Source organism: Solanum stenotomum, chromosome 1 (assembly GCF_019186545.1).
Source record: "Solanum stenotomum isolate F172 chromosome 1, ASM1918654v1, whole genome shotgun sequence".
In the NCBI taxonomy this organism is placed as follows: domain Eukaryota; kingdom Viridiplantae; phylum Streptophyta; class Magnoliopsida; order Solanales; family Solanaceae; genus Solanum; species Solanum stenotomum.
Genome location: NC_064282.1, coordinates 11161622 through 11189105, shown reverse-complemented (window position 1 = coordinate 11189105; position 27484 = coordinate 11161622). Strand labels below are relative to the sequence as shown.

Sequence of the window (27484 nt, the reverse complement as noted above, 5' to 3'; positions counted from 1 at the left end):
GGAAAAGACTGACATCAATATGATTTGCATGATTTGGGAAATTGATATTTAATTTTATATTTAATTTCTTTTTTTTATCTCAACAAACTAGTTGTATAATGTATCAAATGTGATGTAATGGGATGTATCCGAATGACAGACATTTTAGAAAATTTTTATAAATTGAAAAAGAGTAGGATTGGGATGTAATTTTTTCTTACACTATGAGATTCCTAAAAAATTTACATAAAATTATGACACATGGCCATGGGCCTAATCTAACTATAAAAAAATTTTAATTTTAAAAGACAAAAAATAATTTTCAACCCTATTTAATCCAACACCTCTCCAAATCCACCTACTGAAACTTTTGCCCGTATTCTCCCCTAGGCACTTGTTGTTTTCGACTCTTCCGGCTAATCACGTTTCTTTTTCTTGTTATTATTCCTACCCATTATAAAGATTTAAGAGCCAGTTTAAATTGGCTTAAAAAGGTAGTTTTTAAGTCAAAAATAAAAAATCAAACTGAAATGACTTTTAAGTCAAAAAATAAAAAGTAGGGGGAGATCTATTTTTGGTTTCTGACTTATTTTAAGTCATTTTTTTACCTTGCCAAACACTTCGTAACTTATTTTAAATCATTTTTGACTTATTTTAAGTTATTTTTTATATTTGCCAAACACTTCAAAAGTCAAAAACTGACTTAAAAGTAGGTTTAACCAACTTTTAAGCCAATCCAAACGGGTTCTAAGTCTATCAATGAAGAATGCCTAGCTTAGCAAAGTAATTTTTGAGATGCTTGTGAAAAATAAATCAGTGTGAATTATTTTAAAAAGAGAAATCAAGAATACTCAAATTAATTCTATGAAATTTTATAATATCATTTTTAATAAGATTAATTAGTTTATAAATTAATTTGAATGATGATGTCTGTTTGGAGTGGCAAGAAATAGAGATGGACGGAGGCTGACTAACTTTTCTAACTAATAGGGGGTGGGTTGATTTCTTTTGTTTATCAAGAAATCAATTTTAAATAAAAAAAATATTTTTAATTATTTCAGTGTCAAGTGTCAACAAAAGAAAAACACGTACTAGTTTTTAAAAAATAAATAAAAGTAAAATACTATTTGAAACACGCACCTAATACAAAGTGAGGTACACTTATATTGTCACATTAGCATTTTGTGTTTAATAAACACATTTTTTTTGAATAATTTAGGTGTTTAATAGGTACAAGTCTTCGTTAAGGTGTTTAAGTGATTATGCAAATAACTTTAAGGGAACGTCAATGACTTAAGCTTTATTTTTATAATTTTTTTATAAAGGATTTCCTAAGTGAATCATGCACGTAAAACTAACATTTTTTTTTAACTGGGGAATCAAACTCTGTAGATATAGATATAAATTTAAATTTAAATTTATACCAATTGAAACCAAAAAAAATTGACAGGGAGTATTGATATAAAATCAGTACCATAGTTTCAATCCTAGTTTCAAAATGTTATCTATACAAATGCCTAATATTCTTGCAAATATGATGAAATTAAATTAAAGAATAAGATGCATGTAAACTGATTTAAAAATTATCATTATAAAAAATAAAATTAAAGAATTCACTAAGATAAATATAAAAATAGATAAATAAGAGTTTAGTAAAAAATTACATTATCTCTATACAGATATTTACATCATATGTAAATGTTCGAGAGTTTTAAATTGAATTGGATTTTATAAAGAGACAAAATTATAAACAAGAGTCTCAAAAAAATTAAGAAAATTACACTATCTCTATACGAAGTTCACATCATAATTTAAATGTTAGAAAATCCTAAATTGAATTGGATATTATAATGAGCCAGAATTTCTTAATCCAATACACAATAGACATAGACTTTTCATTTGATTTCATGTAAAAGTTTCTTAAATTTTCAAGTAATCACACATATTTTATTGGAAAATTTCCATAAATATATAATTACCTAACTAAAATTGAAAGAAATATAACTCAAAACTTACATTACATTTTTTTAGCCAAAACACAATCATACCAAACTGTTTAAAATTTACATCCAATATTATACATCTAGTTATACAATAATATACAAAATTTTCATATTTTATTTTATACATCAAATATACATATAATACAAAATTATAAGAGATATTTATAAACTCATATACAATAATATATACAAAAGCAGACTCTATATATATATATATATGAGAGTTGAGACCATTCATTTCACTCCAAACAAGCAAAACAAATAAATCAATTAATTATTGTCATCACTATTACTGCAATAACTATCTTTATCGGAGAAACACCAATAACTTAGCTATTACTAACTCTCTATAGTAATAAAATCACATATGTGAATTTCAAAAAAGAAAATAGAAAACGTAATGTGGAGGTCAGGATAGAGATAGAGAGTGTTTTGGATGTGTATGGAAGAAAGGGGAGAGCAACATCAATAGGTTAATTGCTAAATTTGATAAAGTCTAAAACTTTGATAGATTTTGACAAGATGTTTGAATCAATTGTACTTTTAAATAATTATCTCTATTTTATTAACAAACTAAATAACTAAAATTAATATTTATAATAGAAAAATCTAACTTTACAAGTAAAAAATTAAATTCAAAGGACGAATCATGTCACTACCACTACTAACAATACAAGTAAAATCAACATATATTTTCAATACAATAGAGAATCAAAATTTCTTAATCTAAAAACAACAGACACAAAACTTTAATTTGATTTCGTTCTAGAGTTCCTCAATGGACTAGAAAATCTTTAAGAAATAATCACACATATTTTATTATAAGCAAAATAAATAAAAATAACATTTTTAATTTTGAAAAGTCTCACTTTACAAGTAAAAGCTAAATTCAATTAGTGAGTCATGCCTCCACTACTAACAATCAACATTTTTAATAAAGGAAACATACCCTTCTAGCTAGCAAATATAAATTATACAAATTAAAATAAAATTTTTGTTGGGGAATACTGCTATATAATTAGTACCTATTCTGATTTTAAAATATTATCTATGCAAATGCTTATTATCCTTGTGAACATGATAACATTAAATTACAAATTAAGGTGCACGCAAATCACTCACAAATTAATTCTAACAATATCATTATAAAATAAATTAAATTTAAAAATTACTAAAATAAATATAAAATAAATAAATAGAAATCTCAAGAAATAAAATTAAGAAAATTATCCTATCTCTATATCTTAATTTATATGTCATTAAGCTTTAAATTGAATTGAACACCATGAAAAAACATTTTATTATGTAATAAATAACTGACATAAAAACTAAAAGTTAAACTTCCATATTTTGGATGCTCTGGGTTCTTTTTGTTCGTTTTATTCAATGCCATCAATTACCATCAAAATCTCTCCTTTCTTCTCTTGGTAGATCAAGAAAATTACAATATTTTTGTTCAAATAGTTAAGAAAATTATACATTTCTATGCAAATTCACATCATAATTTAAATAGTCGTAAATTAAATTTGATATTATAAAGAGCCAAAATTATAAACAAGAGTGAAAAAAATTTAAGAAAATTGTACTATCTCTATATGAATTTTACATCATAGTTTAAATGTGGGAGAGTTCTGAATTGAATTGAATATTATAAAAGCCAAAATTTCTTAATCCAATAAACAAAAGACATAGACTTTTAATTTGATTTCATGTAAGCATTTCTTAATTAACTAGGAAATCTTCAAGAAGTAATAAAACATATTTTATTGATTTTTTTCACTAATATACAATTACCTAACTTATTTTAAAAAGTATAGCTCAAAATTTACATACGAATTTTTAACCAAAACACAATTCGGTATCCAATATTATACCTCTAGTATACAATAATATACAAAATTTCTCATATTTTATTTTGTACAAAAATGTTTAAAATTTTGATATACATTATTATATATCCAATATAAATATTATACGAAATTATAAGAGTATTTATACACTCATATACAATAATACACAATATTATGTAAAAAACGATCTCCGTCTCTTCCTTGAATCCAAGCATCAAATTCATCCAATAAAAAACACCTCAAAAAGACAAAAACTACACTAAATCATCAAAAATCCGTATTTAGGCTCCTTAATTTTTAACTGATCTTTTGCGACAATACCCACTCTAAACAGAGCTTATTTACAGAAATCTAATTTTTAAATTTCGAGCTTCAACAATGATTGTCAATAATTTCAATGGAATGTCCATAGACCATAGTGTCTCATAGTAACTACAATAATGAAGATAAAACAACGACTTGATGTATAAATTTCTCCTAAAGCATGGGCCATTACCAATCAATCAACTCTATATACAAATGAGACCATTCATTTCGAACAAGCAAAATAAATAATTTAGTTAATTACCACCATCAATATCGCTGCAATAATCACCTTTATCGGAGAAACCGCCAACAACTTAACCATCACTAAATTTATATAATAGTAAAATCACATATAAAAAATTGAAAAATGATAGAAAATGGAGTGTGGGAGGAGATATAGATCGAGCATGTTTCGGGTGTGTAGGAAAGAAAAGGGAAAGAGTGATATCAATAGGTTAATTGCTAAATTTGGCAAAGTTTATATGTTTGGTCTATTTTGACAAAATGCTTGAATCAATTATACTTTTAAATAATTGTCTCTATTTTTATTAGTAAAATAAATAAAAATAATTTTTTTAATAGAAAAATCTAACTTTAAAAGTAAAAATAATAATTCAAAGGACGAATTATGCCTCTACTACTAATAATACAAGTAAAATCAACATTTTCAACACAATATTCAATCAAAATTAATAAGGGAAGCACACCCTTCTAGCTGGCAAATATTATACAAATTAAAATATTTTTTTGTTGGGGAATACTGCTATATAATTAGTACCTTTTCTAATTTTAAAATATTATCTATTCAAATGCTTATTATTCTCGTGAACATGATAAAATTAAATTACAAATTCAGGTGCGCGCAAATCGTGCACAAATTGATCCTAATAATATCATTATAAAATTAAATTAAAATTTTAAAAATTATTAAAATAAATATAAAAATAAATAAATAGAAATCTCAAGAAATAAAATTAAGAAAATTATCTTATCTCTATATCTTAATTTATATGTTAAAATGTTTTAAAATGAATTGGACACTATGCAGAGTAACATTTCATAATGTAAAATAACTGACGTAAAAGTTTAAGGGCTAACCTTCCATATTTTGGATGCTTTGGGTTCTTTTTTTTTTTTTTTTTATTCAATGTCATCAATTTATAAGCTATATTTATAAAACATAGGGGAAAAATTAAATTAAAAAAATTATCAAAGATAGCGAGAGTTTCTGAAATTAGTATTTTTAATATAAATATGAGATATTCAAACTTGAGAACTTCACAACCAAAATCTCTCCTTTCTTCTCTTGGTGGATCAAGAAAATTATTATATTTTTGTTCAAATAGTTAAGAAAATTATACATCTCTATATGAAATTCACATCATAATTTAAATGTTAGAGAATTGTAAATTAAATTTGATATTATAAAGAGCCAAAATTATAAACAAGAGTCTGAAAAAATTAAGAAAATTACACTATCTCTATACGAAATTTATATCATAATTTAAATTTAAGAGAATCTTGAATTAAATTCAATATTAAAAAAGCCAAAATTTCTTAATCCAATAAACAAAAGACAGACTTTTTGATTGCATGTAAGAATTTCTTAATGAACTAGGAAATCTTCAAGATGTAATAACACATTTTATTGAAATTTTTCCACAAATATACAATTACCTAACTTATTTTTAAAAAATATAGCTCAAAACTTACATCACGAATTTTTACCAAAACACAATTCGGTATCCAATATTATAGATCTACTATACAATAATATACATATTTCTCATATTTTATTTTATACAAAAATGTTTAAAATTTTGATATACAATATTATACATCCAATATACCTATTACATGAAATTATAAGAGTATTTATACACTCATATACAATAATATACAATATTATGTAAAAAACGATCTTCATCTCTTCCTTGAATCCAAGCAATAAATTCATCCAAAAAAACACCTCAAAAGACAAAAACTACACTAAATCATCAAAAAAATCCTTGTTTAGGATCCTTAATTTTTAATTGATCTTTTGCGCCAATACCTATTCCAAACGAGCTTATTTGCGGAAATCTAATTTTTGAGATTTCGAGCTTTAATAATGGTTACCTATAATTTCAATGGGATGTCCATAGTGTCTCACAGTAACTACGATAATGAAGAGAAAATAATGGCTTGATATGTAAATTTCTCCTAAAGCATGGGCCATTACCAATCAATCAAACTCTATATACCAATGAGGCCATTCATTTCATTTCGAACAAGCAAAATAATTGGGAAAAATTACTTAAATACACAACACTTCTTTACCTATTCTCAATATTTCCCTACTCTTTTACTAAAATACAAAAATCCCTCATTTTCTCCCAATTTAACTTAACCGGATACTTTATTAATTTAAGTATCTGCCCGTTATTAATTAAAGTATCCACGCTGCTATATTATGCATCCGCCCGTTAATTAAGTATCCGTGCTGCTAACAACTTAATAATTTAAGTATCCGCCCGTTATTAATTAAAGTATCCGCACTGCTATATTAAATATCCACACTGCTATATTATGTATCCGAAAAACACTAAAAAAGGGATTTTTGGTAATTAATAAAAGAGTAGGGAAAGAAAGTGATTTCTTTCTTATACTATGTCATTTGCCTAATTTTTACTAACAATTACTCTAACTTAGTTAATTATCACTACCAATATCGCTGCAACAATCACCTTTATCAGAGAAACCGCCAACAACTTAACCATCACTAAATTAATGTAATAATAAAATCACATATAAAAATTGAAAGATGATAGAAAATAGAGCGTGGGAGGAGATAGAGATATATCATGTTTTGGGTGTGTAGGGAAGAAAAAGGAAAGAGTGATATCAATAGGTTAATTGATAAAATTGACAAAGTTTAAAACTTTGGTCTATTTTGACAAAATACATGTATCAATTATACTCTTAATTAATTATCTCTTTTTTTATTAGCAAAATAAATAAAATAAATATTTATAATAGAAAAATCTAACTTTACAAGTAAAAATAATAATTCAAAGGGCGAATTATGCCTTTACTACTAACAATACCAGTAAAATCAACATTTTCAATACAATACATAATCAAAATTTCTTAATCTAATAAACAATAGATACAAAACTTTATTTTGATTTCATTCTAGAGTTCCTAAATGGACTAGAGAATCTTTAAGACGTAATCACACATATTTTATTATAAGCAAAAAAAAAAAAACATTTATAATTTCAAAAAATCTCACTTTACAAGTAAAAGCTAAATTCAATGGGTGAATAATGCCTCCATTACTAACAATACAAGTAAAATCAACATTTTTAATAAGGGAAACACTGCTATATAATTAGTACCTATTCCAATTTTAAAATATTATCTATTCAAATGCTTATTATTCTCGTGGACATGATAAAATTAAATTACAAATTAAGGTGCGCGCAAATCGCGCACAAATTGATTCTAACAATATCATTATAAAATTAAATTAAATTTTAAAAATTACTAAAATAAATATAAAAATAAATAAATAGAAATCTCAAGAAATAAAATTAAGAAAATTATCTTATCTCTATATCTTAATTTATATGTTAAAGAGTTTTATAATGAATTGGACACTATGAATAGTAACATTTCATTATGTAATGGAGTAAATAACTGGCGTAAAAGTTTAAGGGCAAAACTTCCATATTTTGGAGGCTTTGGGGTTCTTTTTGTTTGTTTTTATTCAATGTCATCAATTTATACGCTATATTTATCAAACATAGGAAAAAATTTTAATTAAAAAATTTATCAAAGATAGCGAAAGTTTCTGAAACTAGTAATTATTATTAATATAAATATGAGATATTCAAACTCAAAAACTTCACAACCAAAATTTCTCTTTCGTCTCTAGGTAGATCAAGAAAATTATAATAATTTTGTTCAAATAATTAAGAAAATTACACTATCTGTAGACGAAATTCACATCATAATTTAAATGTCAGAGAGTCCTAAATCAAATTTGATATTATAAAGAGACAAAATTATAAACAAGAGTCCAAAAAAAATAAGATAATTACACTATTTCTATACGAAATTCACATCTTAGTTTAAATGTGAAAGAGTCCTGGATTGAATATTATAAAAGGCCAATTTTTTTTAAATCCAATAAACAAAAGACATAAGACTTTTAGTTTGATTTCATGTAAGAGTTTCTTAATAAACTAGGAAATCTTCAAGAAGTAATAACAAATATTTTATTGATTTTTTTTCACAAATATATAATTACTTAACTTAAATTGTAAAAATATAGCTCAAAACTTGCATTACTATTTTTTAGCCAAAACATAATCCGGTATCCAATAGTATACATATAGTAAACAATAATATACAATTTTTTCATATTTTATTTTATACAAAAATGTTTAAAATTTTGATATACAATATTATACATCCAATATACATTTTATACAAAATTATAAGAGTATTTATACGCTCATATACAATAATATACAATATTATATATAAAAAAAATAAGACCCTGTCTCTTCCTTGAATCCAAGCATCAAATTCATGTGCTAAAAGATATGATCATTTGAAATTGACCCAAAACTAAAAACTGATGAGTAACTTGTACAAACCTCTATATAGTTCTTTCGAAGTCCGTGGTGTTACCGTCTACCTTTAATTTGATTTCATTCTAGAGTTCCTTAATGAACTTGAAAATTTACAAACTTGGTTAAAAGCTTAAGAGCTAAACTTCCATATTTTGGATGCTTTGGGTTCTTTTTGTGTGTTTTTATTCAATGTCATCATCTTTCAAGTAATTAATCAGACAAATTTATACACTATATTTATCAAACATAGTAAAAAACTAAATTAAAAAATTTATCAAAAATAGCGAAAGCTTCTAAAACTAGTAATTTTTAATATAAATAATAGATATTCAAACTCGAAAACTTCACAAGCAAAATCTCTCTTTTCTTCACTTTGTAGATCAAGAAAATCATAATATTTCTGTTCAAATAGTTAACTATGTCTTTGGGCGAAGTTGTGGATGCTATCATTGGAAACACTGATGGAAAAAATGTGAAAGGAAGAATTATTTTGATGAAAAAGAATATTTTGGACTTCACTGACATAAATGCTTCAGTTGGTGATGAGGTTGTTGATTTTCTTGGTGAAAAAGTCTCTATCCAATTGATAAGTGGTTCTATTCGTGATGATCCTGGTTAGTAAAGATGCTCAATTGTTTATCGTTCTTTTTAACAAAAATAAATAAATAAATTAAGTATGCTATTTTACATATTAAAATCAAATCAAACTAATTAAGTTGGAAATTCATCCTTTGTTTTTTCTTTTTGTTGGTTTTTGATCTATTCATTTTTTGAAAACAAAAATAAGGTCACAATATACTATTAGAGTGGTTACATTCCATCGTAACACCACCCCGTCAATTATAATGATGAATAATATAACAAATTAATTAAATAATTAAAGACAAATTATTTTTAATATGAAAATAGATCTTGGAACTTAATTTTCAAAATAAAGGCTACAAATTAAACTAGAAAGTAAAGCCAAGAATTGAGTTACTATAAAAACAAGGAAAAATTACAGAAATTCCACATTTTAGTTTACTTATTACCATAACCCCTATAAGTTTTACAAATCTCCAAAATCCCTCATTTTCGCGCATCAGATTAGTGTATCAGCGCTTATATTATTGTATCTCGCTCATTAGATTAATGTATCAGCGCTTATATTATTGTATCTCGCGCATCAAATTAATGTATCATCGCTTATATTATTGTATCTCGCGCATCAGATTAATGTATCACTGTTTATATTATTATATCCGTTTGAGGGATTTCTGTAATTATAAACTTTTAAGGGATATATTATAATTTTGCCTTAAAAGTATGTGATTTCTGTAATTTGCCCAAAAACAAACACCTAAATAAAATCAAGAGTGGAAAATCTTCATGTGTGTATATATATATATATATATATATATAACTTTTAGATAAATATTTATATAACCAGTTTGGTTTGATTTTTTAAAATTATTATTTACTTCAAATTTAAAATTAAAATTAAACCATTTTTTATTACTTTTAAAATTTAAATCTCAGATTAAATAAAAAAAGTTAATACGGGTTATCTCCTCTTATCCCTTACTAGGTAATAAACCCGTGCTTCGCGCGGACATAAATTATCTTTCTAAACTTTTGAAAAACCTTTCCAATAATCGATTGTTATAAGGAGAAAAAAGTAAATTTTAGTAGGTTTTAAGAACATTTCAACAGAAATTAAATGATTTGACATTATCACATATCTCATGAATTGTAAATATATAATGAATGATTAAAAATATCTTGATATCTAATCATTTTTATCTTTAGCATAATTTATCATAATATATGTTTGATGATATAGTTGTCTTGTTAAAACTGAGTGATGTTTTTATGTAGCGATTAAACATCACTTTTTCTATTTTTTTGTACATGAAAAATATAGAATCTGATAATTTTATGACTAGAATAACTCCTTGTGGGAAAAAAATTATATGAAAGTTTTCGATATTCAATATTAGTTATAAATAAGTTAAGACCGTTAAAAATGTACACCACAACAACATAAATAATTTTTTTTACAGACAATCTACTTGTCTGAGGTCAAACGTTCACCACTTTTCGTTATTGTTACTTTGTTACTCTAACAAAATTTATACAAGGAGAAAAATAAATTTGAAATGACAGCAAAACAATATTGTTGACCCTTTTAGAAATTCATTCTTCATTAAACTACTGCTTTGAAGGCCCTTCTAGATTCTTAATCAGTGCAACTTTACGATTGTTTCAGAAATATGTTCATATAATATTTACATTATGAAAGTACAAGTAGATCAAAATGTTGGATTCTAGACTCATGTTAAAGAAATATTCTCAAACATTAAAAAAAAAAATGAGTCTAACCTAGATAACTCAAATACTTAGCAATGACTTAGGACATGAAAGACAACAAATCTATGTTAATAGACATATCTTTTATAGCTTAAGATATTACTTTTATTTAGAGCATGTTTTGTTTCATATTCTTCAAATTAAGTTTGGGAAAATAGTCATAACTCACACAAAAAATATTTAGAAGAGCCGAATGAGAAGGAAAAAAAGAAAAACATTAAAAGGACAAAAGCTTTGTCCAAGTGAGATCAGATACTTACCAAATGAAAAATAATCAATACAATTTTAAGGAGACAACAAAACAACGAGAAAAAACATACATTAAAGGGAGTAAACTATGAGATATCCAATGATGATAACAAATCATTCTAACCAGAAAAGTTTCTATGTTTTGAAATAACATACCTCAAAAAATTGACTAATTCAATTAACTTTCAATCCTTAAAGTACTCATAATATTCACTGATAAAATTTAGTAAAAATAGAACAACAACATTTACAAAAAAATATGGGCATGCAAAGTTATTAACTCAACGAGGACTTTCTAAAGAACACAAAATCTCATCCTTGTATGTGAAGGAATGACATTGTTGATGAAGAAATTAGAGATTTGTAAGGACTTTTTTATTGTACCTTTAACAATTTTAGTAGAGAAAATTTGCTGGAATACTATTTGGCGTTTGTTATTTTATTTGTACTAACAAATACTTATAACAATAATTTTGCAGAAACATAAACAACAAAGTTTAAAATATGTACTCAAAAATAACAAGTAATAATGTAAGCATAAATTAATGATTGTGAAAAACATATCAGGATCTGTAACAATAGAATGAAACAAAATGAAAAAAATCGATCTCACTTAATGCATAGTGTCCCCTTAAGGAAATTATTCCTCTCTAGTCACCGATGTTTAAAGGAATAGGCCCTCTCAGGATAGAACGATTCTATTCATCAGTGTATTGATACAAAAACAATGGTATCAGTGAGTCATTAAACATGAGTAAAATACACAAATATTTAATTGTCTAGAAGAAGAAGAAGTTCAAAATTTTCGTCTTTTTAAAATGAGAGGAAATTCCTCTATTTATAGACAATAAAGGGTAGTTTGAACAAATGCTTACTGTGTCTTATCGGAGAGGTCACAACTATTTGGAACAGTTACAACTCTTTAAAAAAGTCACAACCTTTCATAAAAGTCACAACTTTTCGTAAATGTCGTAACTTTTCATAAAAGTCACAACTTTTCGTAAATATCTTAACTTTTCATAAAAGTAAGAACTTTTCATGAAAGGGAAAAGCTAATTTTAGAAATAAAATAAATTAAAAGGAAATCCTAATTTGTGGTGGCGCCACGTAGGCGGATGTAAGGTTTTCTTTTTATATATATATATATAATATATATATATATATATATAATATATATATATATATATATAATATATATATATATGATTAGTCATGTCTTTCTTTCTTCCCTAATGAACCCTAAAATATAGGACGTTGTTTCATTTGCAGAAAATGGTGTTGAAGGGAAACGCAGCAATCCAGCATACTTAGAGGATTGGCTTACATACATCACCCCAATAATAGCAGGGGAATCAACTTTTAGTGTTACATTTGATTGGGATCACAAAGAGTTTGGAGTTCCAGGAGCATTCATCATCAACAATTTTCATCTTAATGAGTTCTTCCTCAAGTCACTCACACTCGAAGATGTTCCTAATCATGGAAAAATCCATTTTGTATGCAATTCATGGGTTTATCCTTCTTTTAGATACAAGTCTGACCGCATTTTCTTTGCGAATCAGGTACATTTTATTCCTTCATAAAGAATGTATGTGTCTAAACACATATTTGCATTGTCTTAATGATGGTATGTTCTTCAGACTTATCTCCCAAGTGAAACACCAGAACCGTTGCGAAAGTACAGAGAAAATGAGCTAGTAACTTTGAGAGGAGATGGTACTGGAAAGCTTGAAGAATGGGACAGAGTTTATGACTATGCTTATTACAACGACTTAGGTGATCCAGATAAAGGCGAAGAGTATGCTAGGCCTATACTTGGAGGGTCCTCTGAGTATCCGTATCCTCGTAGAGGCAGGACAGGCCGTGAACCAACAAAAACAGGTTAAAACACTCGCAAAACTTTTTTACTATCTGCATTTTCATGTATTTGATTTCTTTGAAGAGCAAATTGTCTTGACAATTGCTTGCAGATCCTAATTCCGAGAGCAGGATTCCATTGCTTATGAGCTTAGACATATATGTGCCAAGGGATGAGCGGTTTGGTCATCTGAAGATGTCAGACTTCTTGACATTTTCCTTAAAATTCACTGTGCAGTCACTTTTCCCTGCTTTTAAGGCTTTGTTCGATAACACACCGAATGAGTTTGATAGCTTTGAGGATGTACTTGAACTCTATGAAGGAGGAATCAAGTTGCCTCAAGGCCCTTTGTTGAAAGCCCTTATTGATAGTATTCCTTTGGAGATTCTAAAAGATGTCTTTCATTCTGATGGTGAAGGCTTATTCAAGTTCCCAACTCCTCAAGTTATTCAAGGTATTTATTTAAATTTCTGCATGATCAAAACTCAAAAGTATTATTTTTCACCCCCTCACCTTTGGTAATCTAAATATTATTGGTGTATTTAGAGGATAAAACTGCATGGAGGACGGATGAAGAATTTGGTAGAGAAATGTTGGCGGGAATCAATCCCGTCTTAATTAGTAGACTCCAAGTAAACTTTCACTCATCTGAATTGCTACTCTTTGAGGATATCAAGATCTTGCTACTTCTATTTTCGTGATTATCTCTTACACATTTTGAAGATGCTGGCTTATCTATTATCTGTAGGAATTTCCTCCGAAAAGCAATCTGGATCCTAACATATATGGCAACCAAAACAGTACAATTACCAGAGAGCAGATAGAGGATAAGTTGGATGGACTAACAGTTGATGAGGTAATTACTACTTTTATGTTGATACTGGGTAAATTCTTCAATCAACTTTAGTGAGAAGCTTGTACTGACAAATATTAGTTGATAAAGAGTTGGTACTATTTATCAGGCAATCAAGGCTAACATGCTATTCATATTGAACCATCATGACATCGTTATGCCATACTTGAGGAGAATTAACGCGACGACAAACACAAAAAATTATGCCTCAAGAACTCTGCTTTTCTTGCAAGATAATGGAACTTTGAAGCCTCTGGCAATTGAACTAAGTTTGCCACATCCAGACGGAGATCAATTTGGTACTGTTAGCAAAGTGTACACACCATCTGATCAAGGTGTTGAAAGTTCCATCTGGCAGTTGGCCAAAGCCTATGCAGTAGTGAATGACTCGGGCATTCATGAGCTCGTCAGTCACTGGTAAAACCTGCCAAAAGCTTTATATGAAACACAACTTACCCATAACCAAATTCAATTTATGATTGAGTAAAATTAATCGAACACTTATTATTACCCTCTCAGGTTGAATACACATGCGGTGATCGAGCCATTTGTGATTGCAACAAATAGGCAACTAAGTGTGCTTCATCCCATTCATAAGCTTCTCCTTCCTCATTATCGTGACACGATGAACATAAATGCTTTAGCAAGACAACTCTTGATCAATAGTGACGGAGTTATTGAGTTGACTTTTTTCCCTTCCAAATATTCCATGGAAATGTCAGCAGTAGTTTACAAAGACTGGATTTTCCCTGAACAAGCACTTCCTGCTGATCTCATCAAAAGGTAAATGAAAAGACACAAAGTACTTGTAAACTTTATAGTCAATCATCAGTATATGAATTCACCAAAATAATATTTTCGGTGTAGCTTTCTTGATAACCTGACCATAACTTTACTCACTTTCAGGGGAGTGGCTGTTGAGGACTTGAACTCCCCACATGGCATTCACTTACTAATTCAGGACTATCCATATGCTGTTGATGGGTTAAAAGTCTGGTCAGCAATCAAAAGTTGGGTAACAGAATACTGCAACTTCTATTACAAATCAGATGACGCGGTACAGAAAGACAGTGAACTCCAGGCTTGGTGGAAGGAACTCCGCGAAGAAGGACATGGTGACAAGAAAGATGAGCCTTGGTGGCCTAAAATGCAAACTCGACAAGAGCTCATAGAATCTTGCACCATCACAATATGGATAGCTTCAGCACTTCATGCAGCAGTCAATTTTGGGCAATACCCTTATGCTGGTTACCTCGTTAATCGCCCTAGTTTAAGTCGAATGTTCATGCCAGAACCAGGAAGTTCTGAATATGAAGAGCTCAAGACAAATCCAGACAAGGTATTCCTCAAAACAACCGTTCCTCCTCTGCAGACACTGCTTGAAATTTCCGTCTTAGAGGTCTTGTCAACACATGCTTCGGATACACTTTACCTCGGGCAGAGGGACTCACCTGAATGGACAAAGGATCAAGAACCAATTTTAGCTTTTGAGAGGGTTGGAAAGAAGCTGAGTGATATTGAGGATCAAATTATGCAGATGAATAGTGATCATCAGAAATGGAAGAACAGGTTAGGACCTGCTAAAGTTCCATATACTTTGCTCTTCCCCACAAGTGAAGAGGGACTTACAGGCAAAGGAATTCCCAACAGTATAAATATATAAATACCAAATAAAGTCTGTATTTTCAGAAATTCCAGTTACAATAAGGGATGTTATGTTGTAAGCTCTTCTATTCTATAACAGCTTGTATTGTATTGTTATTTAAATATATTGTTTGTTTTGATTATTACTTAAACCACATAAGTAAATAGTACTGTAATGTATTTGTGTCTACGAGAGCTCAGTTCTAGCTTGTGATGTTTCATAATAAGGAGGTCAAGCAATAGAGTACTATATGATACATCCATAACACCTGCAACATTACTAATGAACCTCCTTTTTCTTGTTATTTCTTTTGGGGATGAACTTTTTACTACTAGAAAGAATATATGTATCAGAAATCTGATTATGGTCTTTGTGTGTCGCACTGAAACATTATTTTTTTGAAAGCAGTAGAGGATGTTTATTGAATGTCATTGTCAAAAGAACCAATGCAACTCAATATATTTCACTAATTTAATGAGGAATTATTGGTTTGTTTTCTTCATCTTCTTCTGTTATTTAATAACAAGAAAATTTATATATGATCCTTATTACACTGTGAAAGTTACAGAAGTTGCAGTTTATTGAAAACTTGACAGATGTATTTTCAACTTAATAAATTGTTATAATGTCTTAAGAAGTAAAAAGAGCCAAAAGAGGGACAAATTTTCATACTTTTGGATTCTTGACAAATGGTGATGCTAACTCTATTTAGTAGCATAATAATGAAAATAGTATTAGAAGGAACTTTAAGAAATGGTTCCAGTATTCTAAGGTTCCTTTTACACAATGAAAGCAGAAAATTGTCATTTTCTCAGGAGTTGGAAATACCTGACCTACTTGTGTAAATGGAATTTTGGCTGTATTTTTTTGTACATTTGCAATTATTTGCCTTGCTTCTATGGGACAAAGACTTCTATTTCTTAGGCCCTTTTGAAGAAACAACTTTGTCATTGCTATGTAGTACACCAAAAAAAATTTATTATCCATAAAAATATACAAGGCGAAGGGGTCAAATTCCAGCAGAAACCAAAAAATCTGTGTGATATTTTCCTAGTCGTCTCATTATTGGTAAATCTGTACTTGTGTGCTAGTAGGAAATAATAGGTAGCTGGTGGAATAGTCGAGGTCCGTGCAAACTAGCCATTGAAACCACCATGACATGGTGATAATTTTAGGATTAACAAGTGATCAGGAATAGCTGCAAGGAATCTTTATAAATTTAATTGATCACCTAGCACTTTAGTTATTTAAGTAAAATTCCATCTAAGAGTGCATTATCTTTCACTAGCATTTGTCGATAATATAAAAAATAAATAAGTAGCTTGATCATAACACAACCATGTCCTTTGCCTATAAATTCATAGTTTCTTTCATTTGGCCTAAACACCACAAAGATCCTATAGTAGTCATCTTTAATGGCATCAACTAGTAAACTTGAAAGCAAAAAGATCAATGGCACTGTTGTCCTTGTGAAAAAGAGAGCTTTAGAGCTTGTTCCATCGGAAGTGGTTCAACAGCAAACTTATGAGATTCTTGGAGACAAGGTTATACTGCAGCTTATCTCTTCTGTTAATGGAGATTCAGGTGATTACTTTTTCCATTTTTCAAAATTTCCTTATTCTTCGCTGTGGTTATCCTTTTGTCAGTAGAAAATATAGTGAACGTTTTGTACTTTTTTTTTATTGTGTAAGATAGTGGTCTAAGATGAGCTTAAATGTTTCGACATGGTCAGTGATGATTGTTGTTGTAGTAATGATGTAGTTTTTGTCCCTTTGTAAAATTTTATATATACTAGTAATATTGTGGCCATCCTATTGGTCTTGCTTTATATATGAATTTTTAACTCTTGAATAATGGGGAATTTTTAAGTCATGATTTTATTCTTGAACGGAAAGAAAATAAAGGGAAACTTGGGAATCCAACACACTTGAGAGATGAGAGTAAGGTAGGCGATGAATCAAAGTTCAGTATCACATTTGATTTGGACGAAGAGTTTGGAGCTCCGGGAGCATTCATCATCAAGAACTTTAATCCTAGTGAGTTCTTTCTCAAGAAACTGACTCTTGAAGTTGAAGTTGATGATCCAAGTCATGGTGGCATGCATTTTGTCTGCAATTCTTGGGTTTATCCAGCTGAAAAGTACAAATTGGACCGCATATTCTTTGTGAATCAGGTGAGCACTTTGATTTTCAAATAATATGTATATCCATACGCCTATGCAGTTTATGATAGAGCACTTTGTTTACTTGATGCAGGCTTGGCTTCCAAGTGAAACTCCTGTAAAATTGCGCTGGTATAGGGAAGAGGAATTGTTGAACTTGAGAGGAAATGGGATTGGAAAGCTTGAGGAGTGGGACAGGGTTTACGACTATGCTTATTACAATGACCTTGGAGATCCTGAAAAGGGTTCAACTTATGTCAGGCCAATCCTAGGAGGATCTACAAAGTATCCTTATCCGCGTAGAGGAAAAACCAGCAGACCACCAACAAAAACAGGTAACTCATTTCTGCATCACACTGATCTTTACTATAAGGCATGCCATTTTTCATTATGTCTGATTTCCTCAAATTTTGAGCAGATCCTAATTCTGAGAGTCGGCTCCCACTGCTAATGAGTTTTGGCATTTATGTTCCAAGGGACGAAAAATTTGCACCCTTAAAGATGACAGACTTTATTTGTATAGCACTTAAGGTCATCGTTCAGCTCCTTGTCCCCGAGCTTGAGTCTTTAGGAAACATCAACCTCAACGAGTTCAACAGCTTTGAAGATATTTTAAAAATTTATGGAGGAGGAATCAATCTTCCTGAAGATGTTTTGCAGAGAAGTAGTACAGCGATGATCAAGGAATTAATTCAAAGTTCTGGTCAGGAGTTTCTTAAGTATCCAATGCCACAGGTTATAAAAGGTACTTTTGGATGAAAGAGTAACAGTAAGTCAATCCCCAAAGGGAATATTTCCTTTTTGCTTTGTGCTTTCTCATAGTTTTACATGGTTGCAACAGAGGATAAGTCAGCTTGGAGAACTGATGAGGAATTTGCAAGAGAGATGCTTGCTGGAATAAACCCTGTCTGCATTTGTGGCCTTAAAGTAAACTAATATTATCTTTTCCTCCTCTAGAATTTCTAATCTTGTCTCTAACTTTTTAACGAAATTCATATTATCTCTATCGTCATGTGAATGAATCTAAAGTTACTTATTCTTTAGTTGAAAGATTATGAGCTGAAACTCTTTTTCTGCAGGAGTTTCCTCCGACTAGTAAGCTGGACCCCAAAGTCTATGGTGACCAAACTAGCAATATAACCAGAGAACATATTCAAAATCAGTTGGATGGACTCACTATAGAAGAGGTTCTATGAATTGATTTTATAGTACTTCTGATTGCCTGTTTAACTAAATTGGACCTGTATCTGATAAATACTTACCTTATTAGGCGATCAAGGCGAATCAGCTTTTCATATTGAATCATCATGACACATTAATGCCATATATGAGGCAGATCAATATGACAAGTACAAAAATTTATGCCTCAAGAACTCTCCTCTTTCTACAAAAAGATGGGACTTTGAAGCTGCTAGGCATTGAACTAAGCTTGCCTCATCCTGATGGAGATCAGCATGGTTTCATTAGCAAAGTTTTTACACCACAGGAATATGGCACTGAGGCTTCGATATGGCAATTGGCAAAAGCTTATGTTGCAGTCAATGACTCTGGAGTTCATCAGCTAATCAGCCACTGGTGCTTAAACTGGAAAATGCTTTTTTTATGGCCAATGATCATCAATTTACTTTGTTTTCTTTCCAAGGACCTCTTTGACTATCTCTCTCTCATTTTTCTCAGGTTACACACTCATGCCACAATAGAGCCAATTGTGATCGCGACAAACAGACAACTAAGTGTGCTTCATCCTATCTACAAGCTTTTGCATCCTCACTTTCGTGATACAATGCACATAAATGCCTTAGCTAGACAGACTCTGCTTAATGCTGGAGGAATTCTTGAGCAAACAGTTTTCCCTACAAAATATGCCATGGAGATGACCTCAGCAGCTTACAAGGATTGGGTTTTTCCTGAGCAGGCCCTTCCTGCTGATCTTATCAAGAGGTAATTCACTACTTAATCCACGCAATTTACTTAAAGGATTCGATAAGTACACAATGGAAAAAAGCTCCTTGAAATGCATTATTGATTTGTATTGTGCTGTAGAGGTGTGGCAATTGAGGATCCAGAATCAGAAAAAGGCATCCGTCTTCTAATCCAGGACTATCCGTATGCTGTGGATGGGCTAGAAATATGGTCAGCTATCAAAAGTTGGGTTCAGGAGTATTGCACCATCTATTACAAAAGAGATGACATGATTCAGAAGGACACTGAACTTCAGGCCTGGTGGAAGGAACTCCAAGAAGAGGGACACGGTGACAAGAAAGACGAGCCATGGTGGCCTAAAATGCAGACCCTCAAAGAACTGACTGACTCATGCACCATAATTATCTGGATTGCTTCTGCTCTTCATGCAGCCATCAATTTCGGGCAGTATCCTTATGGTGGCTACCTACCAAACCGCCCCTCAATGAGCCGAAGGCTCATGCCTGAACCAGGCAGTCCCGAGTATGAAGAGCTGAAGACGAACCCTGAAAAAGGACATCTGAGTACAATTACACCACAACTTCAGACTCTCATTGGAATTTCTGCTATAGAGATTTTGTCAACACATTCTTCAGATGAAATCTACCTTGGGCAAAGAGACACTCCTGAATGGACTAATGACAAAGAGCCATTACAAGCTTTAGAAAGATTTGGAAAGAAGCTAACTGAAATTGAAGAAAAAATTATAAAGATGAACAATGACAAGAAATGGAAGAACAGAATGGGGCCTATTAAGATGCCATATACATTGCTTTATCCTTTAAGTGATACAGGACTTACTGGAAAAGGAATACCAAACAGTGTCTCTATATAAAGTTGTTATATTTACCATCATTTGGGTAAAAGATTCAACTTTATTTGCACTAGACTTCAATAACACTCTTCCTAATTATCTAATTTGGAAGTTAAGACTAAAACAGCAACAGTTTGTAACTAATATTTGAATTATCTAGTTAACTTGTGGAAAAATATTTCTTTTCTATTATATTATATATAAATAAAAAATAAATAAAAGTTGGTACTGTGATTTAGAGTGATGACATTTTCTCTTCCAAATCTTATTTCTGTATATTTGACTGACTTATAAGGTTCAAGCTTAGAACAGAACTGACTTTTTATGAAATGTTTAATTTAATATGAAAGTCTACTTAATTGATATTTAATCTTATAGTCCAACTGACATCTTTAAAATAAATTGGCCAATTAGTAACTTACAACTCTGGAGCAAAACAATTTTAAGTTTAATTGACTTTCTTGAAAAATGCTAACTACGTTATTTAAAATGCTGCAGAGTATCCAATGACATAGGCAGTGATTCTTTATTGTAATTGCACATGTACATAAATCTTATAGTAGTTTTGGGCAGTCTTAATTTACTATGCCCTCCATTCAATTTTAAGAGTCTTTTTAGGGTCGTTTGATTGGTGAGATAAGAATAATAATCTCAGGATAAACTTTGAGATAATTTTTTCTGTAATTGGTTGTGAGTATTAATTAGACCTGACACTATTTTATCTCACTATTTATACTAAAATGATGGAATTAGCTATAATCCCATATCATATACTTGTCTATTCCATCACACCAACCAAACGACCCCTTAAGGTTTTAATTACACATTCATTACCAAAAAAAATTAGTAGAAGGCGTTATTTATCAAGAATTGGCTTTATTTATCAAGCGTTACAACTGACAAAAGAGTAAATACTTATTACTTTTCACCCCTTTAATAGCAACGGTGAAATTGAAAGGAAAAAAACAATCAATTATTTCTTGATTTTTTAAGATAAAAAATATTTTATCTTAAATATTTTATTTTATTTTTGACTAAAAAGACACTTAAAATTGAGACGTATGGAGTACTCATTTGCTATTTTTTTTAAAAAGAGATGCAAAGAAAATTCAACAAAGCTGAGTCCTAGCCTCCTAGATATGTGACTTTGAACAACTAGATTGTAAACAAATGCAAATAATTCTTTATTTTAATTTTGGTTCTTTGGTCACAGTGAGGATCTATTATTGGAACAAGTGTGGTAAATTTTCAATTTTTTTAGTACAACTAATAGAGTAGTTAAGTTTTGAAGAATTGAAGTGGTTGTTGGTTAGATCTAAGATTACTCAATGACAATATGAAACCAAATGAATGGTCTCCCATACTGCTGTATCCACGGAAAAAAAATTGATACATGTTCTGGGAATCTTCACCCTAAAATGGTAATAAATTTATGAATGTAAGTTACGTACGTAGACCGATATTATAAATAATTTTTATATTATCAATTAAATTTAGATTATTAATCACACTTCTCATGGACGATTATCTATAGTTATCTTTTAAATGATGTGATAGTGAAATGTGAAGGAGTTAACGCTAAATTTAATAACCATATATGAACTAAGGAAGGTGGATTATAATTTATAACTTATAAAGTTTTGTAAGTCAATGCCAAAAGTCTTTCTAGTTAATTGAAGAAAAAATTGAAGGACTGATTTGAACAAGTGAAGCTTCTTGTACATAGGCATCAATGCTTCTCTTTGCTTATAAATACAAGTGCTACATGTCTCATTTTCAGTATGAAAAGTTGACTCTCACTTCTTTTACATAGTGAAACTTTTTTCTGAGCAACAATGTATAGGAAGCTTTCAGATCCAAGTATGGATGAAAATGCCAGTAAAAAGGCTAGATACGAAGCTGGTGAAGCTAAAACCATAAAGGGAACAGTTGTTTTGATGAAGAAGAACTTCTTGGATTTAACTGATGCCAAGGATGCTGTTGTTGACCAAATTGATGAGATTCTTGGACATAAGGTCTCTCTGCAGCTCATCAGTGCTGTTAACACTGACGTCGGTATGATATACTTTTCATCATTTTTTGAGTCATATACACTGATAGTATAAAGAATTTTTATATATCGGTGTATTTTAACCGGTTGTAACATGTAAGCCTTATTTTTAAGATACTTATCCCAATTTTAGGTGACATGAGACACTGTAACATTTTTTATCTATTTATTTTTAGCTAACAAGGGCAGGGGAAAGCTTGGAAAGCCAGCATATTTGGAAGGTTGGAAGATTTCAACTTTAACAGAAAGAGATGCTACATTCAGTGTCAACTTTGAATGGAATGAGGAGATTGGAATCCCAGGAGCTTTCTTGATCAAGAACTCTCACCACAATGAATTCTATCTAAAAACTTTGACACTAGATGATGTTCCAGGTCATGGAAAAGTTTATTTTGTCTGCAATTCTTGGATCTACCACTCTGAGTACTATAAAAAAGATCGCGTTTTCTTTGCCAATCAGGTAATACTAAAGCTAGACATTCTTTTGTTCATTAGTACTATACAAATTGACTTTTCAAGTCCTCAGAGAAAGATATATCTGTTGATGGCATACTTAACATACTAACTTCAATTTAAATTTAGTTCTCTGCTGAGTAAAAACCTTTGATTTCTTGTTGTAGACTTACCTTCCAAATGAAACACCAGCACCCTTACAGTATTATAGAGAAGAAGAACTGGAAAATCTGAGAGGAAATGGAACTGGGAAGCGTGAGGAATGGGACAGGGTTTACGACTACGATGTCTATAATGATTTAGGTGATCCTGAGAAGGGTGAAGCACACGTTCGCAAGATTCTTGGAGGATCATCTGATTACCCTTATCCTCGTAGAGGAAGAACAGGCCGGCCACCTACAAAAATTGGTTAGAAGATCTCAAAGTTCAATCATCTGTCCAATTTTTATCATTGATAACAGCATGAGTTTTTCACTCAAGGACATTCATTTCAAGAAGGGTGTTGTCTTTTATCTTTTCTTACAGATCCTAAAAGTGAAAGTCGGCTGCCATTAAGGAAAACTTTGGATATTTATGTGCCTAGAGATGAGAGGTTCAGCCCACTAAAGATGTCTGATTTTGCAGCAACTGGACTGAAATCAATATTTCAGTTCCTTGTCCCGGGGTTTTTAGCTCTTTTTAATAAAACACCTTTTGAGTTTGATTCATTTAAGGATATGTCGAAACTCTATGAAGGTGGAATCAAGTTGCCTAGTAAGTCTTTCATGGACAAAATACGAGACCACCTTCCATTGGAACTGCTTAAAGAACTGCTACGATCTGATGGTGATTACGCTTTTAAGTTCCCAATGCCACAAGTAATCAGAGGTAAGGACTAAAACAAAACACACTTTTGTTTGTTTTCTAAAGAATCTAAATAAGCATATGGCAATGTGCATGTGTGATGGATATTACACTTTATTGAACTGGTACCAGACTTAGTTCATTGAAAAATTCTTCTCTTTGAAATGTTTGGATGGCAGAGGATAAATCTGCATGGGGGACTGATGAAGAATTTGCAAGAGAAATGCTGGCTGGACTAAACCCTGTCGTTATCCGATGTCTCCAAGTACACTCAAGATTTGCTTTCCTAAGTCATCCCTTGATAGCTAACACAATATTCTTTAAACATGAAATTTACTCCTTGACCTGTTAAGTTTTCTGCTGACAGGAATTTCCTCCGATAAGCAAGCTAGATCCAACACTATTTGGTGAGCAGAGGAGCACCATTTCCGAGGAGCATGTAAAGCACAATCTAGATGGATTGACCATAGAGCAGGTAAGCATCAAAGTTTTTTTGAACTAGCTAGTTTTCCTCAGATATGTCATTTGTAATTGCTTGAACAAGGAAGCATACAATGTAGGTAATCAAGGAAAAGAGACTGTTCATTTTGGATCACCATGACAGCCTAATGCCGTACTTGAAACGTATAAACACAACTACCACACAGACGTATGCCTCAAGAACATTGTTTTTCTTGAATGAAGATGGATCATTGAAGCCACTTGCTATTGAGTTAACTCGAGAAGATGAGCAATCGAGAATTGTTAGCAATGTATATACACCGGCAGAAACTGGTGCTGAAGCAACCATTTGGCAGCTTGCAAAAGCTTATGTCACAGTGAATGATTCTGGGTTTCACCAGCTTGTTTCTCATTGGTAAACTTTGTTACCATATAGTCCTCATCATTATGCAATGCCTGAGTGTAAAATTTGTTAATTCATCAACAATTCACTCCTCTTTTTGACCACAGGTTGCACACTCATGCAGTAACTGAGCCATTTATCATAGCAACAAACAGACAATTAAGTGTTCTTCATCCAATTTATAAGCTTTTGCACCCTCACTTCCGCGACACAATGTACATTAATGCATTGGCCCGTCAAATTCTCATCAATGCTGATGGAATTCTAGAAATGACAGTTTTTCCTGGGAAGTTTTCTCTGGAAATGTCAGCTACCATTTACAAGGACTGGGTTTTCCCTCAGCAAGCTTTGCCCGCCGATCTCATCAAGAGGTAAATCACATGCCTAAGTTCCAAAGATCAAAAGAATATGAAAGAATAATCATTTACCTAAATTTCTAACTGACTTGAACTTCTTTTATTTTGCTTATGTTCAGAGGAATGGCTGTGGAGGACTCAAGCCAACCACATGGCATCAAGCTAGTTATAGAGGACTATCCATATGCAGTAGACGGGCTGGAGATTTGGTCTGCAATCAACACATGGGTGAGAGACTACTGCAACTTCTATTACAAAACCGATGAAATGGTCAAGATAGACACAGAACTGCAGTCTTGGTGGAAAGAAGCACGGGAAAAGGGGCATGGAGACAAAAAGGAAGAACCATGGTGGCCTAAGATGCAGACTCGCGAAGAACTCATAGATTGTTGCACAATCATTATATGGATAGCTTCAGCACTTCATGCAGCAATAAATTTCGGGCAATATCCTTACGGAGGATACCCTCCAAACCGCCCCTCAATGAGCAGGAGGTTCATGCCTGAGCCTGAAACTTCAGAGTATGAAGAGCTTAAGACCAACCCTGAAAAGGCTTTCTTGAAGACAATCACTCCTCTGCCACAAAGCATACTTGGCATTTCGTTGATAGAAGCATTGTCATTGCATACATCTGATGAAGTCTTCCTTGGCAAAAGAGCTCCTGAATGGACCACAGATGAAGAACCATTACAAGCATTTGAAAGATTTGGGAAGAAGCTAGAAGAAATTGAACAAAAGATCATTAAAATGAATGATGATCCAAACCTGAAGAACAGAGTTGGGCCTGCCAATATTCCCTACACTTTGCTATGTCCTAGTAGTGAGCTTGGACTTACTGGCCGCGGAATTCCCAACAGTGTTTCAATATAATTGGTAGGTTCTATGGATTCAATTGAAATTATTACTTTCGACTAGAATCGTGTATACATATAATAAGATTACACTAAACTTCAGTCATTTTGTATTAGTCACAAACTACTGGAGAGAGGGCATGTGTAGCAAACATGAATGTGATGTTTCTGTATTACTATTCAAAATATAAAAGAAGTATTCTCTGTGTTGGATATAGAAAGCTGCTGAAAATTAATTATTGAAGGAAATAAAAAATAACTAAAAAATATGATGTTTCTGTATAGCTATTCAAAAAATAAAAATAGACTTTTGAGTTTTGAAGAAAAAAAAAACAAAAGAAAGAAGAAGAAATAACAAATAAGTAAAAAATAAGAATAATTAATTTTAAAAAAAATAAGTGTGAAATGACATATAATTGCCTTTTTAGTCAAGCTATTATTTTCCATGTTATTTGGCACTGAGAAATTTTAGACAGAAAAAAACAACAATACCTCACAGTTTAAGTATTAAAGTTACAAAATATGGAAAGTTTAGGGATTTTTTTTAGGAATTAACTCTTATTTTTGTCGGATTCTTTTGGTTTGGTTAAATATGATTTTTTTAAAAAAATAGAGATTCTGAATTATATTTGAGTTTTTGAATGATGTATTTTTTTCTTGTAGTAATTCATAATTTCAATATTGCTACTTAAGTTTAAAGGAGAAAATAGATAAAAATATGTTGTTTTTTTCTTCTTCTTTCTTTATTGGGATAAGGGTCTGAAAAATACATCAACTTTGGTCGGATTTACTGTTGCGATACTAAACTTTCATAAGGTCCTATTACCTCCCTAGACTATTTAATACCGTATTTTTTTACCCCCTGAACTATTTAATAGTGTATTTTAAAGGTATATATGTGCCCACATGGACACATTATTATTTATAATTTTGCATTATTTTTTATATCCACGTGAGCAAATATATATGTTTAAAATACGGTATTAAATAGTCTAGGGAGGTAATAGGTCCTCATGAAAGTTTAGTATCGCAACAACAAATCCGACTAAAGTTGAGGTATTTTTCAGACCCTTATCCCTTCTTTATTCGATTTAAATTTTTCGTAAACATCTAATTTTACCCATTTCCATCCCGAAATATTTGACTCAATTTGTTCATAAGAAATATTTAGTTTTATTTTCCCTTTTTCTTTGGTTTTTTTAACCAAATTCCTAAAAATACCAAATTTTGCACATTATCTTTCCAAAAAATTGATCCGCTTTATTAATTTTATTAGTAAAATCACCCGCGCTTTGTGCGGGAATTTCATATCACAAAATTTATTAAATAATACTCTACTTAAAACCTATGAGTCATTAAAACTAAAACACTATATTATTTTACTTACAAGATTACGTAGTAACAAACATTAATAATGTAAATGAAGATGATAATTA

General features: G+C 30.7%; 3 protein-coding genes across 3 annotated transcripts; all 3 read left to right on the top strand.

The window, feature by feature from the left end:
• Window positions 1-9178: 9178 nt before the first annotated feature.
• LOC125876920 (probable linoleate 9S-lipoxygenase 5) lies at window positions 9179-15883 on the top strand. The gene is made up of 9 exons (XM_049558213.1): window positions 9179-9374; window positions 12628-12920; window positions 12999-13239; window positions 13329-13670; window positions 13763-13848; window positions 13965-14072; window positions 14179-14486; window positions 14589-14852; window positions 14976-15883. The coding sequence occupies exons 1-9, from the start codon at window positions 9179-9181 to the stop codon at window positions 15730-15732; spliced, it is 2595 nt and encodes an 864-aa protein (XP_049414170.1). The 3' UTR covers window positions 15733-15883.
• Window positions 15884-16755: 872 nt separating this feature from the next.
• LOC125853100 (probable linoleate 9S-lipoxygenase 5) lies at window positions 16756-20690 on the top strand. The gene is made up of 9 exons (XM_049532773.1): window positions 16756-17298; window positions 17610-17887; window positions 17970-18210; window positions 18294-18620; window positions 18717-18802; window positions 18955-19062; window positions 19146-19450; window positions 19553-19816; window positions 19919-20690. The coding sequence occupies exons 1-9, from the start codon at window positions 17130-17132 to the stop codon at window positions 20670-20672; spliced, it is 2532 nt and encodes an 843-aa protein (XP_049388730.1). The 5' UTR covers window positions 16756-17129; the 3' UTR covers window positions 20673-20690.
• A 1652-nt stretch (window positions 20691-22342) lies between these two features.
• Window positions 22343-26243, top strand: LOC125853292 (probable linoleate 9S-lipoxygenase 5). Its single transcript, XM_049532960.1, has 9 exons — window positions 22343-22706; window positions 22878-23161; window positions 23322-23562; window positions 23680-24021; window positions 24177-24262; window positions 24365-24472; window positions 24558-24853; window positions 24949-25212; window positions 25317-26243. The coding sequence occupies exons 1-9, from the start codon at window positions 22487-22489 to the stop codon at window positions 26065-26067; spliced, it is 2592 nt and encodes an 863-aa protein (XP_049388917.1). The 5' UTR covers window positions 22343-22486; the 3' UTR covers window positions 26068-26243.
• Window positions 26244-27484: the final 1241 nt, after the last annotated feature.

What these genes read in the sequence shown, in the direction of transcription:
- LOC125876920 (XM_049558213.1), top strand. Translation starts at nt 9,179, where the DNA reads ATGTCTTTGGGCGAAGTTGTGGATGCTATCATTGGAAACACTGATGGA. An exon ending in GCATTTTCTTTGCGAATCAG is followed by an intron (nt 12,921 to 12,998) that starts GTACATTTTATT and finishes TATGTTCTTCAG; the next exon opens with ACTTATCTCCCAAGTGAAAC. An exon ending in TCTTAATTAGTAGACTCCAA is followed by an intron (nt 13,849 to 13,964) that starts GTAAACTTTCAC and finishes TATTATCTGTAG; the next exon opens with GAATTTCCTCCGAAAAGCAA.
- LOC125853100 (XM_049532773.1), top strand. Translation starts at nt 17,130, where the DNA reads ATGGCATCAACTAGTAAACTTGAAAGCAAAAAGATCAATGGCACTGTT. An exon ending in AATGCCACAGGTTATAAAAG is followed by an intron (nt 18,621 to 18,716) that starts GTACTTTTGGAT and finishes TGGTTGCAACAG; the next exon opens with AGGATAAGTCAGCTTGGAGA. An exon ending in TCTGCATTTGTGGCCTTAAA is followed by an intron (nt 18,803 to 18,954) that starts GTAAACTAATAT and finishes CTTTTTCTGCAG; the next exon opens with GAGTTTCCTCCGACTAGTAA.
- LOC125853292 (XM_049532960.1), top strand. Translation starts at nt 22,487, where the DNA reads ATGTATAGGAAGCTTTCAGATCCAAGTATGGATGAAAATGCCAGTAAA. An exon ending in AATGCCACAAGTAATCAGAG is followed by an intron (nt 24,022 to 24,176) that starts GTAAGGACTAAA and finishes TTTGGATGGCAG; the next exon opens with AGGATAAATCTGCATGGGGG. An exon ending in CCCGCCGATCTCATCAAGAG is followed by an intron (nt 25,213 to 25,316) that starts GTAAATCACATG and finishes GCTTATGTTCAG; the next exon opens with AGGAATGGCTGTGGAGGACT.